General features: G+C 46.0%; 1 protein-coding gene across 1 annotated transcript; it reads left to right on the forward strand.

Annotated features, from left to right (window-relative positions):
- The first annotated feature begins 395 nt into the window (after positions 1–395).
- LOC123123445 (FT-interacting protein 7) lies at positions 396–4,040 on the forward strand. The gene has a single exon (XM_044543951.1). The coding sequence runs from the start codon at positions 634–636 to the stop codon at positions 3,748–3,750; it is 3,117 nt and encodes a 1,038-aa protein (XP_044399886.1). The 5' UTR covers positions 396–633; the 3' UTR covers positions 3,751–4,040.
- The last annotated feature ends 15,279 nt before the right edge of the window (positions 4,041–19,319 follow it).

A 19,319-nucleotide genomic window follows, 5' to 3' on the forward strand; every position in this document is an offset into this window, starting at 1 on the left:
TATATGGGTATGCGTGTTGGACGCAGTGCCGACCCAAATCAGAAAGAGCGCGGACACCGAGCTGGCGGCCAACCTAAACGGACAAAAAGCGGACAAAATCACCGTTGGTTTGGGTCGGCGCGTTGGAGTTGCTCTAAGGGGGAAATCCTTCGAATCAAGCGAGCGCTCGAACAAAATTTAAGGATCGAAAACCTCCAATTTTTCGGTGAAATTCCTTTGAATAGACCCTAAGAATTCAAACCAACAAGAGCTGTATATTTGATTCCAAGGCATAAAATACTTGGTCATTTATTCACAATGCTCCACTTTTCAAATGTACCTACAGATGCTTGCAAACGAAGATAAGCACCTTCATTCCACGCCCTACAAGGCTATATATTCCTTTTCCTCTTCACGCCTAGTTAATTAAACAAACTAACCAACCATCATTTCACCGCGTGCCGCCATGCTATTCTTCATGCGTTCTCATCTCAGACTCTATTTAGAGTCTTCCACTCCGACTCACTGACACACACACACACACACACACACACTCAGCTCCATGTCTCCTCGGCTCATCGCCGATCACCGCTGAGTTGCGCCGACCGGAAAAGATAGAATAACCCTAGGCGACTTCCATCGACCGTATGCTGTATGGCGGCGACGGTGAGGAAGCTGGTGGTGGAGGTGGTGGAGGCGCGGAACCTGCTACCGAAGGACGGGACGGGCACGTCGAGCCCGTACGCGCGCGCCGACTTCGACGGCCAGCGCCGCAAGACGCGCACCGTGCCGCGGGACCTCAACCCGGCCTGGAACGAACCGCTCGAGTTCAACTTCCCAGGGCCCGGATCCGGCGGCATCGACCCCGTCGCCGGCGAGCCGCTCGAGGTGGCCATCTTCCACGACGTGCGGGTGGCACCCACCCGTCGCAACAACTTCCTCGGCCGCGTCCGCCTCGACGCGCGCCAGTTCGTGCGCAAGGGCGAGGAGGCGCTCATCTACTTCCCGCTAGAGAAGAAGAGCTTCCTCAGCTGGGTGCGCGGCGACATCGGCCTCAAGGTCTACTACCTCGACGAGCCCCTCGCGCCGGAGCCTGACCCGCCTGCCGCTGATCCTCCTGCGGCCGATGTGGAGCCGCCCAAGGTTGATGCGCCGCCGCCGGCTCCTGATGCCTCACCTTCACCCGTGTGTGCGGACCCACCGCCAGAGGCAGAGGGGCCGGAGAAAGCACACGGAGCGCCACCAGCCGGCGACGAAGCCAACACGGAGAAGCCGCCAGAGGGTGACGGTGACCCGGCAGCGCCTACCCCGGCCACGGAAGATGAGCCGGTACTGAGTTCGGAAGCGGTGCCAGTTTCCGATTCAGCGGCGTCAGAGAGGCCGCCGGAGGAGGAGACCCCGCCACCGCCGCCGATCCCGACGCCAATGCCAAGGCAGGTGCCGGTGCCGCCGCGTCCGGCGCCGCCGCCACCGGATGTGCCGATGGAGCGATCGAAGCACGACCTGGTGGACAAGATGCCGTACCTGTTCGTCAGGGTTGTGCGTGCGCGAGGCCTGCCGGCGGGAGCGCACCCACACGTGCGCGTGGCCGCCGGCGGCCGGCACGCGTCCACCCGGGAGGCGCGCCGCGGCGCCTTCTTCGAGTGGGATCAGACATTCGCTTTCAAGCGCGATCCGGCCATCGACTCCCCGGGCCCCACGCTCGAGGTCTCTGTGTGGGACCTCCCTCCCGACGCCGATGTGTCCATCGCCGACGACCGCAGCTTCCTCGGCGGGCTCTGCTTCGACACCGCCGATGTCCACGCGCGCGACCCGCCCGACGGGCCGCTCGCCACGCAATGGTACAGGCTGGAAGGCGGGCGCCGCCTCGCCGGTGCCGACCTGATGGTCGCCACGTGGGCTGGCACGCAGGCCGACGAGGCCTTCGGCGAGGCGTGGAAGGCGGACTCCCCGTCAGCGTCGTCGTTCTCGGCTGCCGTCGCGTCGCGCGCCAAGGTGTACGTCTCGCCAAAGCTCTGGCTCCTGCGCCTGACAGTCATCGAGGCGCAGGACACGCTCACGGCGGCGCCGCCCCGCGACGCCGGCATCGCGGTGCGCGGGACCCTGGGCTTCCAGTCCCTAAAGACCCGCACGACGCCGGTGAACCGCAACGGTGGGCCGGCGTGGAACGAGGACCTGGTGTTCGTCGCCGCCGAGCCGTTCATCGACGAGGACTGCTTCGTCATCTCCCTCGAGGTTCGCTACGGCAAGGAAGCTTTCCCCGTGGGGTCGGCCAGCATCTCGCTCGCTGCCATCGAGAGGCGGGTTGACGATCGGAAGGTGGCGTCCAAGTGGCTCGACCTTCTCCCGTCCGACGAGGCCATGAGAAAAGTGGGCAAGTGGGCGGCCATGCACATGCACGGCGGCCGGCTGCACGTGCGCGTGTGTCTCGACGGGGGCTACCACGTTGCCGACGAGCCGCAGTACGCGAGCAGCGACTTCCGGCCGTCGGCGCGGCAGCTGTGGCGCCCGCCAATCGGCGCGCTGGAGCTTGGCATCGTCGGGTGCAAAGGCCTCCTACCGATGCGCACCGCCGACGGCAAGGGGTGCACGGACGCGTACGCCGTGGCCAAGTACGGCCCCAAGTGGGCGCGCACGCGCACCATCTCCGACAGCTACGACCCGGCCTGGAACGAGCAGTACACGTGGCCCGTGTACGACCCGTGCACCGTGCTCACCGTCGGCGTCTTCGACGACCCGCTGCAGTCGCTTCCGCCGGACGAGGGGAAAGACGCCGCGTGTTCGCGACCGATGGGGAAGGTGCGGATACGGCTGTCCACGCTGGAGAACGGCCGCGTGTACCGCGGCACGTACCCGCTAATCTTGATGCTGCCCTCCGGCGCAAAGAGGATGGGCGACGTCGAGCTGGCCGTCCGCTTCGCCACGTCCGGGACGGCGCTCGACGTGCTGCACATGTACGGGCAGCCGGTGTTGCCGGCGATGCACCACCTGCGGCCGATCCCGTCCGTGAACCGCGAGGCGCTTCGGCTGGCCGCGGCGCGCATCTCGGCCGGTCACCTGGCTCGCGCCGAGCCGCCGCTCCGGCGGGAGGTGGCGATGTGGATGCTGGACGCGGCGGAGCCCCGGGGATTCAGCATGCGGAAGCTGCGCGCCAACTGGAACCGCGCCGTGGCGGCGCTGTCGTGGGTGGCCGACGCGGCGCGGTGGGCAGAGGATACCCGGTCGTGGCGGAACCCGACGGCCACGACCATGGCGCACGCCGTGCTCGTGCTCCTGGCGTGGCACCCGGATCTCATCGTGCCGACGCTCACGCTCCACGTCGCCGCCGTCGGCGTGTGGAAGTACCGGCGCAGGCCGCGCGCCCCGGCGCCGCACCCGTGCGTGCGCGCGTCCATGGCGGAGGCGCCTGACAGGGAGGAGCTGGACGAGGAGTTTGACACGATACCGAGCGGGAGGTCGGCGGAGGTGGTGCGCGCGCGGTACGACCGCGCTAGGATGGTCGGAGCGCGGCTGCAGGCCATGGTCGGCGACGTGGCGACGCAGGCGGAGAGGCTGCAGGCGCTCGTGTCGTGGCGCGACCCGCGCGCCACAGGGATGTTCGTGGTGCTCTGCGTCGTGGTGGCCATGGTGCTGTACATGGTGCCCATGAAGGTGGTGGCAGTGGTCGCCGGGTTCTACTACCTCCGGCACCCCATGTTCCGGGACCGGATGCCGGCGCCAGTGATCAACTTCTTCCGGCGGTTGCCTTCTATGTCGGAACGTATCATGTAAGGCTAGCTCGTGTAGGATCTGCCGAGCGGTGTGGGAGTCTGGGTCGCCATGGACTGCAGTTCGAGTTGCACCTTGTAGTACTGGGTCGTTTTCCTTTTGTAGTACTCTCCCTCTGGTCCTTTTTATTCTGCATATTAGATTTGTGTCAAGTTAAACTTTGCAAAGTTTGACCAAATTTATATTAAAAAATACCAATATTTATAATACCAAATATATAAACTATGAAACTACATTTCATAGTGAATCTAACAATGTTGGTTTGGCATTGTAAAGGTTAATACTTTTTTCTATAAGTTTGGTCAAAGTTGAGATACTTTGATTTCGGACAAAACTTATATGTGGACTAAAATAGATCGGAGGGAGTACTTAGCTAGTAAAGAACACTTCAGCTATATGTAAGTCGTCGGAGTTTTAAATTTGGATAAGTCAATTTTCAGACCATGATTCTTGTGTCAAGATTTGTGCTGTTTTACTTTCTTGTGTTGTTTCATGACTTCTTAAGCTGATTTCTTGACTTGCCTCTCTTTGGGGTAAGTCAATTTTCTTTTCTTAGGCTGGATTTTTGACTTGCCCCTGTTTGGGGTAAGTCGAATTTTTCTAGCTAAGTTTTGGACTTGCCGTTGTTTGGTTAAGACAAAAAAAATTATTGGGCATTAGGCTAATTACACATCGCATTTTTTATGGGTTTTTGCTTTTGCTTTTCTTTATATTTTTAGTCGGTTTTTCTTTTTCACATGGGTATTTTTTGCTGCACTTCCACTGTATGTTTGTCGCGTGAAAATTCATTTTGGTTTTTTCTGTCATTGATTTCTGCTTTGATATTTGTGCTCTCTTTCTTCTGTTCTGCGAGTTCTTTTGGGCTAGTTTTTTCATCAATCACATATTTGGGAATTCCTTAACATCCTGAAGCCCATTTCCTGGCGATCTAACCCTCCACTCTCTCCCTTTGTTATTTTCTGTTTACTGATTTTTTGTTTTTCTTTATTAGTCATTTTTTATTTACTTTTGGGTATTTTGGGATGTTGGGTGACTGTAAATGTATACACACAAATACTATAAAATATATGCAGAAGTTGCATTATTGTATGATTATTCTTTACATACTACAAAAATGTGCAATTACGGTGCAAAGTTGTGTTGAAGTATTTATAGTTTTTCTCTTCATTTTCATTTTTTCTTAAAGGCTAATACCAATGCCACTAATTCAATGTTTCTTATAAAAAATAGTTATTATTTTATTTTGTGTCTCTTTAAGGGTAATATCAATGCCACTAATTCACTCCTTTTTAGGACTTTTTTGCGAAAATTTCACTATTATATGCTTCTTGTTGCATTTTTTTGAACCGTTCTTGTTGCATATTTGAAAAGGCACAATTTTTTTTGTATATTGTGTGAAAAATTTGGCATTGTTTGTTTTAGATCTTTTTTCATTTTACTTAAAGTCTAATACCAATGCCACTAATTCATGTTTACTTAAAAAACTTAATTGTTTGGATCTTGTTTTAATTTGCATTTCATTTTCTTTCTACTTAAAGGATAATACCAAGCCACTAATTCATTATTTCTTAGATTTTTTTAATTTGTTTTAGTTTTTATTTCATTTCCTTTCTTTCTTAATGGTAATACCGATGCCACTTTCATTTCTTTTTAGGGAACTTCCATTTTACGAAAATTCACCATTGTATGATTATTCTTGCATATTATAAAAAGCACGATTTTTATGTAGATTTGTGTGCAAACTTTGCCATTATTTTCTACTAATTCATTATTTTATTTTCCTTAAAGGGTAATACCTATGCCATTAATTTATTTTTTCTTAGAAAACTTTATTAATATTATTTTGATTTAGTTTTTGTTTCATTTTATTTCTTCTTAAAAGGTAATACCAAAGCAACTAATTCATTTTTTCTTGGAAAACGTTATTATTATTATTTTGTTTTTTAAGGGTAATACAACTATCACTAATTAATTACTTCTTATGAAACTTCTGATTTGCGAAAATTACACTATTATATGCTTATTCATGCATATTATGCAAAGGTGCAATTCCTTTGTAATTATGTGCAAATTGTATTATTTTATTCTTTCTTCTGGAAGGGTAATACCAATGGCAATAACTCCAATTTTTTCTTATAAAATTCAGAAACTACCAGAGCGAGACCTGAAACAATTATTCCATTGTCGCAAGCCTCTGTTCTTCCGCAATCCCATCTGGAGGCCTCCCCCAATACTCTGCCAGAGGGGGAATTGATCATGGACGGCCTCTACATTAACCTTGCTGCATCTCCGATGATGTGTGAGTAGTTCCTCACTAGACCTATGGGTCCATAGCAGTAGCTCTCTCTCTCTCTCTCTCTCTCTCTGATCTTCAATACAATGTTCTCTTCGGAGATCGATATGATGTAATCCTTTTATGCGGTGTGTTTGTTGGGATCCGATGAATTTTGGTTCTATGAACAGATTATTCATTGAAAGTAACTAAGTTATATTCTGAACTTTATTATGTGTGATTTTTATATCTATGTAATGCTTTCCGATCTATGAGTTATCTTTGGCCAAGTTGATGATTAGATCTTCAGTGGAAGTGGAGCATAGTAGTAGTAGGTTCAATCTTGCGGTGTCCTCACCTCATGACATAAGGCGTAGAGAGGTCTACTTGTCACAGACGTAATATTTATGTACCGATCATGCCATGAATAACATCATAACTATGCGCTATTCTATCAATTGCCCAACAGTAATTTGTCCACCCACCATTTGCTATGTTCTTGAGGGAGATGCCTCTAGTGAAACCTATGGACCCCGGGTCCATTTAAATCATATTACTAAACCCCTGAATACCTTGCTGTAATTTATTTACTTTTAATTAGTTTTGCAATTTATATATCTCCTACTATCAGATTTGATCCTTGCAATTAACAAGTACAAGGGGATTGACAACCCTCTTGCCCGCGTTGGGTGCAAGTATTTGCTCTTGTGTGTAGGTACCGCTAAAGGACGTTTGTGTGAATCTCCTATTGGTTCGATAAACCTTGGTTCTTTACCGAGGGAAATATTTTCTGTTACTATATTATTTCACACCTTCCTCTTCAGGGAAATCTCAACGCATATCACAAGTAGCAGATATGCACATGTTGAACTAGCTAGCTATACTGCCACGCAACACTAATACTCTTAGCTAGCGTGTCGTGCATGTTTTGGATGACGTTTGATCATCCCTCACTGGATGGGTGCAAGATCGTGCTAGAAATAAGGTGTGTTACTACGCCTGACTGAGTGTACATGTGGGGCAAAAAACATGACTTATGAAATTTAAAATCCAGTCACCTGATACCTAGCTATGCTCAGTTGTGAATGCAATCTGATGAAAGGCACTGATCATAAGGACCCGTCGGTCTTCTCATATCACACTGATGAGTTGTGTGCTGAAGATGTTGCAAAATACAAGCCGAAGGGTCACTGAGGGCAGTCAATGAGGGTGAACTGCAGATAGTAGTGTAATCCTTTCAAAAAGATGATCTAGAAATAAGTGAGATTGGTAAAATTTTGAGCAGAAATCAAGTATTCATGAATGAAAAACACCTTTCCATGATATACCTCATGATCTCACTGCTGACAAACAACTTGCCAGCGAACACCCAGAGCTGACCGTCGAAGTGGTCGATGGCCACCTTCACCATTGCACGTAGAACAACCTGGTTCTTAGATTGACCTCATGGTTCTCCATGCACAAGGCTTGCCACACCGCAAACAGATTTCTAACATTACCAGTACTTAGCAGTGGTCTTCGCACCAATTGAATATTCTCGTCACTAAAGGTATAAAACCACATGCATATTGAAGGAAATATGCCCTAGAGGCAATAATAAAGTTGTTATTTATATATCCTTATATCATGATAAATGTTTATTATTCATGCTAGAATTGTATTAACCGGAAATTTAGTGCATGTGTGAATACATAGACAAAACAGAGTGTCCCTAGTATGCCTCTACTTGACTAGCTCATTAATCAAAGATGGTTATGTTTCCTGACCATAGACATGTGTTATCATTTGATGAACGGGATCACATCATTAGAGAATGATGTGATGGACAAGACCCATCCGTTAGCTTAGCATTATGATCGTTGAGTTTTATTGATATTGCTTTCTTCATGACTTATACATGTTCCTCTAACTATGAGATTATGCAACTCCCGAATATCGGAGGAACAACTTGTGTGCTATCAAACGTCACAACGTAACTGGGTGATTATAAAGATGCTCCACAGGTGTCTCCGAAGGTGTTTGTTGGGTTGGCATAGATCGAGATTAGGATTTGTCACTCCGTGTATCGGAGTGGTATCTCTGGGCCCTCTCGGTAATGCACATCACTATAAGCCTTGCAAGCAATGTGACTAATGAGTTAGTTGTGGGAAGATGCATTACGGAACGAGTAAAGAGACTTGCCGGTAACGAGATTGAACTAGGTATGGTGATACCGACGATCGAATCTCGGGCAAGTAACATACCGATGACAAAGGGAACAACATATGTTGTTATGCGGTTTGACCGATAAAGATCTTCGTAGAATATGTAGGAGCCAATATGAGCATCCAAGTTCCGCTATTGATTATTGACCGGAGATTAGTCTCGGTCATGTCTACATAGTTCTCGAACCCGTAGGGTCCGCACGCTTAACGTTCGATGACGATTTGTATTATGAGTTTATGTGATTTGATGACCGAAGGTTGTTCGGAGTCCCGGATGAGATCACGGACGTGACAAGGAGTCTCGAAATGGTCGAGAGGTAAAGATTCATATATTTGAAGGCTATATTCGGACATCGGAAAGGTTCCGAGTGATTCGGGTATTTTTCAGAGTACCGGGGAGTTACGAGAATTCGCCGGGAGAAGTAATGGGCCTTATTGGGCTTTAGTGGAGAGAGGGGAGAAGGGCCAAGAGGTGGCACGCGCCTCCCCCCTGCCCAAACCGAATTGGACAAGGGGTGGGGGCGCGGCCCCCCTTTCCTTCTCCCTCTCCCTCTCTTTCCTTCTCTCCTACTCCAAATAGGAAAGGGAATCCTACTAGGACTTGGGAGTCCTAGTAGGACTCCCTATGCTTCGCGCGCCCCCTAGGCCGGCCGCCTCCTCCCTCCCTCCTTTATATACGGGGGAGGGGAGCACCCCAAAGGCACTCAAGATTTGTCTTAGCCGTGTGCGGTGCCCCCCTCCACAGTTACACACCTCGGTCATATCGTCGTAGTGCATAGGCGAAGCCCTGCGCCAGTAACTTCATCATCACCGTCACCACACTGTCGTGCTGACGAAACTCTCCCTCGGCCTCAACTGGATCAAGAGTTCGAGGGACGTCACCGAGCTGAACGTGTGCAGATCGCGGAGGTGCCGTGCGTTCGGTACTTGATCGGTTCGATCGCGAAGACGTACGACTACATCAACCGCGTTACTTAACGCTTCCGCTTTTGGTCTACGAGGGTACGTGGACACACTCTCCCCGCTCGTTGCTATGCTTCTCCTAGATAGATCTTGCGTGATCGTAGGATTTTTTTTTGAAATACTACGTTCCCCAACAGTGGCATCAGAGTCAGGTCTATGCGTAGATGTTATATGCACGAGTAAAACACAAAGACTTGTGGGCGATAATAGTCATACTGCTTACCAGCATGTCATACTTTGATTCGGCGGTATTGTTCGATGAAGCGGTCCAGACTGACATTACATGACCGCGTTCATGAGACTGGTTCTACCGCCATGCTTCGCACACAGGTGGCTAGTGGGTGTCTGTTTCTCCAACTTTAGTTGAATCGAGTGTGACTACGCCCGGTCCTTGTTGAAGGTTAAAACAACACACTTGACGAAAAATCGTTTGTGGTTTTGATGCGTAGGTAGGAACGGTTCTTGCTAGAAGCCCGTAGCAGCCACGTAAAGCTTGCAACAACAAAGTAGAGGACGTCTAACTTGTTTTTGCAGGGCATGCTGCGATGTGATATGGTCAAGACATGATGATATATAAATTGTTGTATGAGATGATCATGTTTTGTAAAAGCTATTGGCAACTGGCAGGAGCCTTATGGTTGTCGCTTTATTGTATGAAATGCAATCGCCATGTAATTGCTTTACTTTATCGCTATGCGATAGCAATAGTTGCAAAAGCTATAGTTGGCGCGACGACCATGTGACGACACGTTGATAGAGATCAAGATGATGGAGATCATGGTGTCATGCCGGTGACGATCGAGATCATGACGGTACTTTGGAGATGGAGATCAAAGGCACAAGATGATAATGGCCATATCATGTCACATATTTTGATTGCATGTTATGTTTATCTTTTATGCATCTTATTTTTCTTAGTACGACTGTAGCTTTATAAGGTGATCCCTTACTAAAATTTCAAGGTATAAGTGTTCTCCCTGAGTATGCACCGTTGCAACAGTTCTTCGTGTTGAGACACCACGTGATGATCGGGTGTGATAAGCTCTACGTTCACATACAACGGGTGCAAGCCAGTTTTGCACATGCGGAATACTTGGGTTAAACTTGACGAGCCTAGCATATGCAGATATATGGCCTCGGAACACTGAGACCGAAAGGTCGAACGTGAATCATATAGTAGATATGATCAACATAGAGATGTTCACCATTGAAAACTACTCCATCTCACGTGATGATCAGACATGGTTTAGTTGATATGGATCACGTGATCATTTAGATGACTAGAGGGATGTCTATCTAAGTGGGAGTTCTTTAGTAATATGATTAATTGAAATTTAATTTATCATGAACTTAGTCCTGATAGTATTTGCATAACTATGTTGTAGATCAATAGCTCGCGATGTAGCTCCACGTTTATTTTTGATATGTTCCTAGAGAAACTAAGTTGAAAGATGATAGTATCAATGATGCGGACTAGGTCCATGATCTGAGGATTATCCTCATTGCTGCACAGAAGAATTATGTCCTTGATGCACCACTAGGTGACGGACCTATTGCAGGAGCAGATGCAGACGTTATGAACGTTTGACAAAGCTCGGTATGATGACTACTTGATAGTTTAGTGCACCATGCTTTACGGCTTAGAACCGGGACTTCAAAAACGTTTTTGAACGCCACGGAGCATGTGAGATGTTCCAAGAGCTGAAATTGGTATTTCAGACTCATGCCCGAGTCGAGAGGTATGAGACCTCTGACAAGTACTTTGCCTACAAGATGGAGGAGAATAGCTCAACTAGTGAGTATGTGCTCAGAATGTCTGAGTACTACAATCGCTTTAATCAAGTGGGAGTTAATCTTCCGGATAAGATAGTGATTAACAGAGTTCTCTAGTCACTATCACCAAGTTACTGGAACTTCGTGATGAACTATAATATGCATGGGATGACGAAAAAGATTCCCCGAGCTCTTCGCGATGCTGAAATCGGCGAAGGTAGAAATCAAGAAAAGCATCAAGTGTTGATGGTTGACAAGACCACTAGTTTCAAGTAAAAGGGCAAGGGAAAGAAAGGGAACTTCAAGAAGAATGACAAGCAAGTTGCCACTCCCATGAAGAAGCCCAAGCTAGACCCAAGCCTGAAACTGAGTGCTTCTACTACAAAGGAAATGGTCACTGGAAGCGGAACTGCCCCAAATACTTGGCGGATAAGAAGGATGGCAAAGTGAACAAAAGTATATATGATATACATGTTATTGATGTGTACTTTACTAGTATTCATAGTAGCCCCTAAGTATTTGATACTGGTTCAGTTGCTATGCTTAGTAACTTGAAATAGGAGTTACAAAATGAATAGAGACTAAATTGAGGGTAAGGTGATGATGTGTGTTGGAAGTGATTCCAAGGTTGATAAGATCACCATCGCACACTCCCTTTACCTTCGGGATTAGTGTTGAACCTAAAATAAATGTTATTTGGTGTTTGCGTTGAGCATAATATGATTGGATCATGTTTATTGCAATACGGTTATTCATTTAAGTCAAAGAATAATTGGTATTCTGTTTACATGAATAAAACCTTCTGTGGTCATACACCCAAGGTGAATGGTTTATTGAATCTCGATCGTAGTGATACACATATTTATTGATGCCAAAAGATGCAAAGTTGATAATGATAGTGCAACATATTTGTGGCATTGCCGTTTAGGTCATATTGGTGTAAAGCGCATGAAGAAACTCCATGCTAATGGGCTTTTGGAATCACTTGATGCTTGCGAACCATGCCTCATGGGCAAGATGACTAAGACTCCGTTCTCCGGAACAATGGAGCGAGCAACTGACTTATTGGAAATAATACATACTGATGTATGCGATCCGATGAGTATTGAGGCTCATGGCGGGTATCATTATTTTCTGACCTTCACAGATGATTTGAGCAGAAATGGGTATATCTACTTGGTGAAACACAAGTCTGAAACATTTGAAAAGTTCAAAGAATATCAGAGTGAAGTGGAAAATCATCATAACAAGAAAATAAAGTTTCTACAATCTGATCGCGGAGGCAAATATTTGAGTTACGAGTTTGGCCTTCATTTAAAACTGTGAATTAGTTACACAACTCACACCACCTGGAACACCATAGCGTAATGGTGTGTCCGAACGTCGTAACCGTACTTTATTAGATATGGTGCGATTTATGATGTCTCTTACCGATATACCACTATCGTTTTGGGGTTATGCATTAGAGACAGCTGCATTCACGTTAAATAGGGCACCATCTAAATCCGTTGAGACGACACCATATGAACTATGGTTTAGCAAGAAACCTAAGCTGTCATTTCTTAAGGTTTGGGGTTGTGATGCTTATGTGAAAAAGTTTCAACCTGATAAGCTCGAACCCAAATCGGAGAAATGCGTCTTCATAGGATACCCAAAGGAAACTGTTGGGGTACACCTTCTACCACAGATCCGAATGCAAGATATTCGTTGCTAAGAATGGATCCTTTCTAGAGAAGAAGTTTCTCTCGAAAGAAGTGAGTGGGAGGAAAGTAGAACTTGATGAGGTAATTGTACCTTCTCTCGAGTTGGAATGTAGTTCATCTCAGAAATCAGTTCCAGTGATGCCTACACCAATTAGTGAGGAAGTTAATGATGATGATCATGAAACTTCAGATCAAGTTACTAGCGATCCTCGTAGGTCAAACAGAATATGTTCTGCACCAGAGTGGTACGGTAATCCTATTCTGGGAGTCATGTTACTAGACCATGACAAACCTACGAACTATGAGGAAGCGACGATGAGCCCAGATTCCGCGAAATGGTTTGAGGCCATGAATCTGAGATGGGATCCATGTATGAGAACAAAGTATGGACTTTGATTGACTTGCCCGATGATCGGTCAGCCATTGAGAATAAATGGATCTTCAAGAGGAAAGACAGACGTTGATAGTAGTGTTACTATCTACAAAGCTCGAATTGTCGCAAAAGGTTTTCGACAAGTTCAAGGTGTTGACTACGATGAGATTTTCTCACTCATATCGATGCTTAGAGCCTGTCCGAATCATGTTAGTAATTGTCGCATTTTATGAAATTTGGCAAATGGATGTCAAAACTGCATTCTTTAATGGATATATCAAAGAAGAGTTGTATATGATGCAACCAGAAGGTTTTGTCGATCCTAAAGGTACTAACAAAGTGTACAAGCTCCAGCGATCCATTTATGGACTGGTGCAAGCCTCTCGGAGTTGGGATATGCGCTTTGATAGTGTGATCAAAGCATATGGTTTTATTCAGACTTGTGGTGAAGCCTGTATTTACAAGAAAGTGAGTGGGAGCACTACAGCCTTTCTGATAAGTATATGTGAATGACATATTGTTGATCAGAAATGATGTAGAATTTTCTGGAAAGCATAAACGAGTGTTTGAAAGGAGTTTTTCAAAGAAAGACCTCGGTGAAGCTGCTGACATATTAAGCATCAAGATCTATAGAGATAGATCAAGACGCTTGATAATTTTTTTCAATGAATACATACCTTGACAAGATTTTGAAGTAGTTCAAAATGGAACAATCAAATAAGGAGTTCTTGCCTGTATTGCAAGGTGTAAAGTTGAGTAAGACTCAAAACACGACCATGACAGAAAATAGAAAGAGAATGAAAGTCATTCCCTATGCCTCAGCCAAGTACGCTATGTTGTGTACCAAACCTTTTTGTGTACCTTGCCATGAGTTTGGCAAGGGGGTACGATATTGATCCAGGAGTGGATCACTTGACAGCGGTCAAAATTATCCTTAGAAGACAAAGGAGATATTTCTCGGTTATGGAGGTGATAAAGAGTTCGTCGTAAAGAGTTACGCCGACGCAAGCTTTTAGACCGATCCGGATGACTCTGAGTCTCAATCTGGATAAATATTGAAAGTGGGAGAAATTAGCTAGAGTAGCTCCATGCAGAGCATTGTAGACATAGAAAATTTGCAAAATACATACGGCTCTGAATATGACAGACCCATTGACTAAGCTTCTCTCACAAGCAAAACATGATCACACCTTAGTACTCTTTGGGTGATCACATAACGATGTGAACTAGATTATTGACTCTAGTAAAACCCTTTGGGTATTAGTCACATGGCGATGTGAACTAATCACATGGTGATGTGAACTATTGGTGTTAAATCACATGGCGATGTGAACTAGATTATTGACTCTAGTGCAAGTGGGAGACTGAAGAAATATGCCCTAGAGGCAATAATAAAGTTGTTATTTATATTTCCTTATATCATGATAAATGTTTATTATTCATGCTAGAATTGTATTAACCGGAAACTTAGTGCATGTGTGAATACATAGACAAAATAGAGTGTCCCTACACTAGTAGAAAAAGGGTTAAATGTCAAGCACATTAGTGCCGGTTTGATTTTGAGCCGGCACTAATGTGTGCATTAGTGTCGGTTCCAACGGCTAGCCGGCCGCTCTCATTAGTACCGGTTCGTGGCGAACCTTTAGCACTGGTTCGTGCCACGGACCGGTACTAAAGTGAGTGGTGGCAGGATGTTGTCAGTCCGGGGCCCCTCCAGCACCTTTAGTACCGGTTCGTGGCACGAACCAGTGCTAAAGGTCGTCGTACATAAACCCTTCATCCACCCGAGCTCGCTCTGTTCTTCCCCTTTCCCCTCTCCTCTCTGTTCTTCCCCTCTTCCTCTCGATCTCATCACACATTTTGCCCAAAATTTGTCAAGATTTGAAGGCCCCCATCCATTCAAATGATCACAAAGGTTAGCAACTTTGTCCTTTCATCTCTCATTGCTAGATTAGCTCTTGCAATGCTTTGTATAGTGATTAATTTATGAGTTTAGTAATTTGGGAGGAAATATATGTGCTAGTATTTGATTTATATGAAATTTGAGGTCAAAAATAACACTTAGTTTGCATATGTAGGTGTGGTTTACTTAGTGCCTTCTAAATCTCCGTCGTAACCACCGTCGATCGCCCGCACCGTCCCGTCGCCGGCACCACCTTGTGGTGAGCCTCTTGTTTGGGAATGTTTTACATTACGAAATTCATGTTTGTGTGATTTGGATATATAGTTACTCGTATAATTATCTTACCCGTACGTTGTTTGTTATACATAGTGCCATGGTTTTGATATCCGTCCCCGTCGACCCTCGTCCTTGTTATGATTCGGATGTGGTATATTCTCTTTTAAAACTAGTTGTTGTATTTCGTGTTTATGACAAATTATTATGCCCATCAAGTTGACATAGATATTTTTATCTAGGAGGTTTGTGAACCGGAAATTCCAACCGACCCTATTGTCGAGAGGTTAAATTTAGTTGAAAGATAAAATGAGTATTTGAAAGAAAAATTGAAAAGAATTGAGGGGGAGAAGATGGAATTGGAGTTGCATGTTGCCGATGTCGTTGATGATCACAAGATCAAGATGGAGAAAATGCGCTTGAAGATTAGAAAGATTAGAAAATATGCCATTGATAGTGAGGCTTGGTATCATTATGCTGTTGGATCAATTGTTACCTTAGTTGCGATCTTGATCGCATTTGTTGTTGCATTTAAATGCTTTAGTTAGAGAGTTATTTGTTTGTTGCATTTAAGTGTTGTATGAACTTTATGTATGAACTATATGTATGAACTTGTATTAATTTGGCCTTTTCGGTGTTGTGTAATGAAGATGAGCCGACAATGGATGTACGATGACCGATGCTCTCCCGAGTTCATTAATGGCGTGCAAACTTTTTTGCTTGCGGCTGAGGCAAACAAGCGGGCGGATGGTTTTATGCCTTGTCCATGTGCTGTCTGTAAGAATGATCACAATTACTCTATGTCAAAAACCATTCACGTCCACCTGTTTAAGTCCGGTTTCATGCCCCACTATAATGTTTGGACCAAGCACGGCGAAAGAGGGGTTATGATGGAAGACAATGAAGAAGAAGAGGACGACGACAACTATCCTGCCCATGGGTTCCCTGAATACGATGATACAACAATGGGGGAAGAAGCTGAGCCGGCAATGCAGGAAGAAGCTAAAGAAGAGGCATCAGATGAGCCCGCTGATGATCTAGGTCGGGCCATTGCCGATGCAAATAGAAACTGCGCAAGTGATTTGGAGAAGAAGAAGTTGCAGCGCATGTTAGAGGATCACAAGAAATTGTTGTACCCGAATTGCGAAGCTGACAAGAAAAAGTTGGGCACCACACTGGAATTGCTGCAATGGAAGGCAGAGAATGGTGTATCTGACAAGGGATTTGGAAAGTTGCTGGTAATGATAAAGAATATGCTTCCAAAGGACAACGAATTGCCCGAGAGTACGTACAAAGCAAAGAAGGTTGTCTGCCCTCTAGGGTTAGAGGTGTAGAAGATACATGCATGCCCTAATGACTGCATCCTCTACCGCGGTGAGTACGAGGATTTGAACACTTGCCCAGTATGCGGTGCATTGCGCTATAAGATCAGCCGCGATGACCCTGGTGATGTCGAGGGCGAGCGCCCCAGGAAGAAGATTCCTGCTAAGGTGATGTGGTATGCTCCTATAATACCACGGTTGAAACGTTTGTTCCAAAACAAAGAGCATGCCAAGGCGATGCGATGGCACAGAGAAGACTGTAAGAAAGACGGAAAGTTGAGAGTACCCGCTGACGGGTCGCAGTGGAGAAAAATCGAGAGAAAGTACGGGAAGGAGTTTGCAGATGACGCAAGGAACATATGGTTTGGTCTAAGCGCAGATGGCATTAATCCTTTTGGGGAGCAGAGCAGCAACCATAGCACCTGGCCTGTGACTCTATGTTTGTATAACCTTCCTCCTTGGTTGTGCATGAAGCGGAAGTTCATTATGATGCCAGTGCTCATCCAAGGCCCTAAGCAACCCGGCAACGACATTAATGTGTACCTAAGGCCATTAGTTGAAGAACTCTTACAACTGTGGAATGGAACATGTGTATGTGCGTGGGATGAGCACATGGGGGAAGAATTTGACCTAAAGGCGTTGCTGTTCGTGACCATCAATGATTGGCCTGCTCTCAGTAACCTTTCAGGACAGACAAACAAGGGATACCGCGCATGCATGCACTGTTTGGATGATACCGACAGTATATATTTGAATAATTGTAAGAAGAATCTGTACCTGGGACATCGTCGATTTCTTCCGAGCAGGCATCCCATAAGAAAGAAAGGCAAGCATTTCAAAGGTGAGGCGGATCACCGGACGAAGCCTCGCAACCGTACTGGTGCTGATGTACATGATATGGTCAAGGATTTGAAGGTAGTCTTTGGAAAGGGTCCTGGCGGACAACCTGTTCCGAATGACGCTGACGGACGCGCACCCATGTGGAAGAAGAAATCTATATTTTGGGACCTGCCCTATTGGAAAGACCTAGAGGTCCGCTCCGCAATCGACATGATGCACGTGACGAAGAATCTTTGTGTGACCCTGCTTGGCTTCTTGAGCGTGTATGGGAAGACAAAAGATACACCTGAGGCACGGGAGGACCAGCAACGTATGCACGGAAAAGACGGCATACATCAGGGTCATGCCAGCTACGCTCTTACCAAAGAAGAGAAGGAAATCTTCTTTGAATGCCTGCTCAGTATTAAGGTACCGTCTGGCTTCTCGTCGAATATAAAGGGAATAATAAACATGGCAGAGAAAAAGTTCCAGAACCTAAAGTCTCATGACCGCCACGTGATTATGACACAACTGCTTCCGGTTGCATTGAGGGGGCTTCTACCGGATAACGTTCGATTAGCCATTGTGAAGCTATGTCCATTCCTCAATGCAATCTCTCAGAAGGTAATCGATCCAAAAATCATACCAAGGTTAGAGAATGATTTGGTGTAATGTCTTGTCAGTTTCGAGTTGGTGTTCCCACCATCCTTCTTCAACATCATGACGCACATCCTAGTTCACCTATGCGAAGAGATTAACGTTTTGGGTCCTGTATTTCTACACAATATGTTCCCCTTTGAGAGGTTCATGGGAGTCTTAAAGAAATATGTTCATAACCGTGCTAGGCCAGAAGGAAGCATCTCCAAGGGCCATCACAATGAGGAGGTCATTGAGTTTTGTATTGACTTTATTCCTGACCTTAAGCCGATTGGTGTTCCTGAATCGCGGCATAAGGGCAGACTGGATAGAAAAGGCACGCTAGGAGGGAATCAACTAATATGTATGGACGGACATTCTCTCACTGAAGCACACTACACAGTTCTACAGAATTCCGCCTTGGTGGCTCCGTATATGGACGAACACAAGAATTTTCTACGCTCCAAACACCCGGAGCGGTCTGCTGACTGGATTACACGTGAACAAACCAGGAGTTTCGTCGGCTGGTTGCAGACACGTACCATGCATGACGCCTCTATTGAAGATGACCTGTACTCGCTGTCCCAGTTACCATCTTCGAATATAATGACTTTCAAAGGGTACGAGATAAATGGTAATATATTTTACATGATCGCCCAAGAAAAGAAGAGCACCAACCAAAACAGTGGTGTCCGCTTTGATGCAACAACCAAGACGGGAAAGGAAACATATTATGGTTACATAGAGGACATATGGGAACTTGACCATGGATGTGGTTTGAAGGTCCCTTTGTTTCGGTGCAAATGGGTCAATATGACACGAGGCGGGGTAACGGAAGACCCGCAGTACGGAATGACAACAGTGGATCTCAACAATCTTGCGTATGCAGACGAACCATTCGTCCTAGCCAATGATGTGGCACATGTTTTCTATGTGAAGGACATGTCTACCAAGCCGAGAAAAAGAAAAGATAAGGAAGCGAATGCATCATACGATGAGCCAAAGCGCCACATAGTTCTTTCTGGGAAGAGAAACATCATGGGAGTGGATGACAAGACAGACATGTCAGAAGATTATGAAAAGTTTGATGAAATTGCTCCATTCACAGTGAATATTGACCCGAGCATCCAGTTAAATGATGAAGATTTTCCATGGCTACAGCCCAAAGGGACACGCGCGAAGAAGAAGCTTCACACGCAAAGATCTGGGATGTGATCGGCTTCACTATCATCACTTTCTTCTGTGTTTCACACCCAGGAGGGAATCTCTGTAATAGTTAGGGTAGTTATGTGTTTTGGCATTTGAAACGCGAAGAAATTTTATGTGCAAAC

Source organism: Triticum aestivum, chromosome 5D, assembly GCF_018294505.1.
Source record: "Triticum aestivum cultivar Chinese Spring chromosome 5D, IWGSC CS RefSeq v2.1, whole genome shotgun sequence".
In the NCBI taxonomy this organism is placed as follows: Eukaryota; Viridiplantae; Streptophyta; class Magnoliopsida; order Poales; family Poaceae; genus Triticum; species Triticum aestivum.

Coding starts and splice junctions, on each gene's coding strand:
- LOC123123445 (XM_044543951.1), top strand. CDS start 634: ATGGCGGCGACGGTGAGGAAGCTGGTGGTGGAGGTGGTGGAGGCGCGG.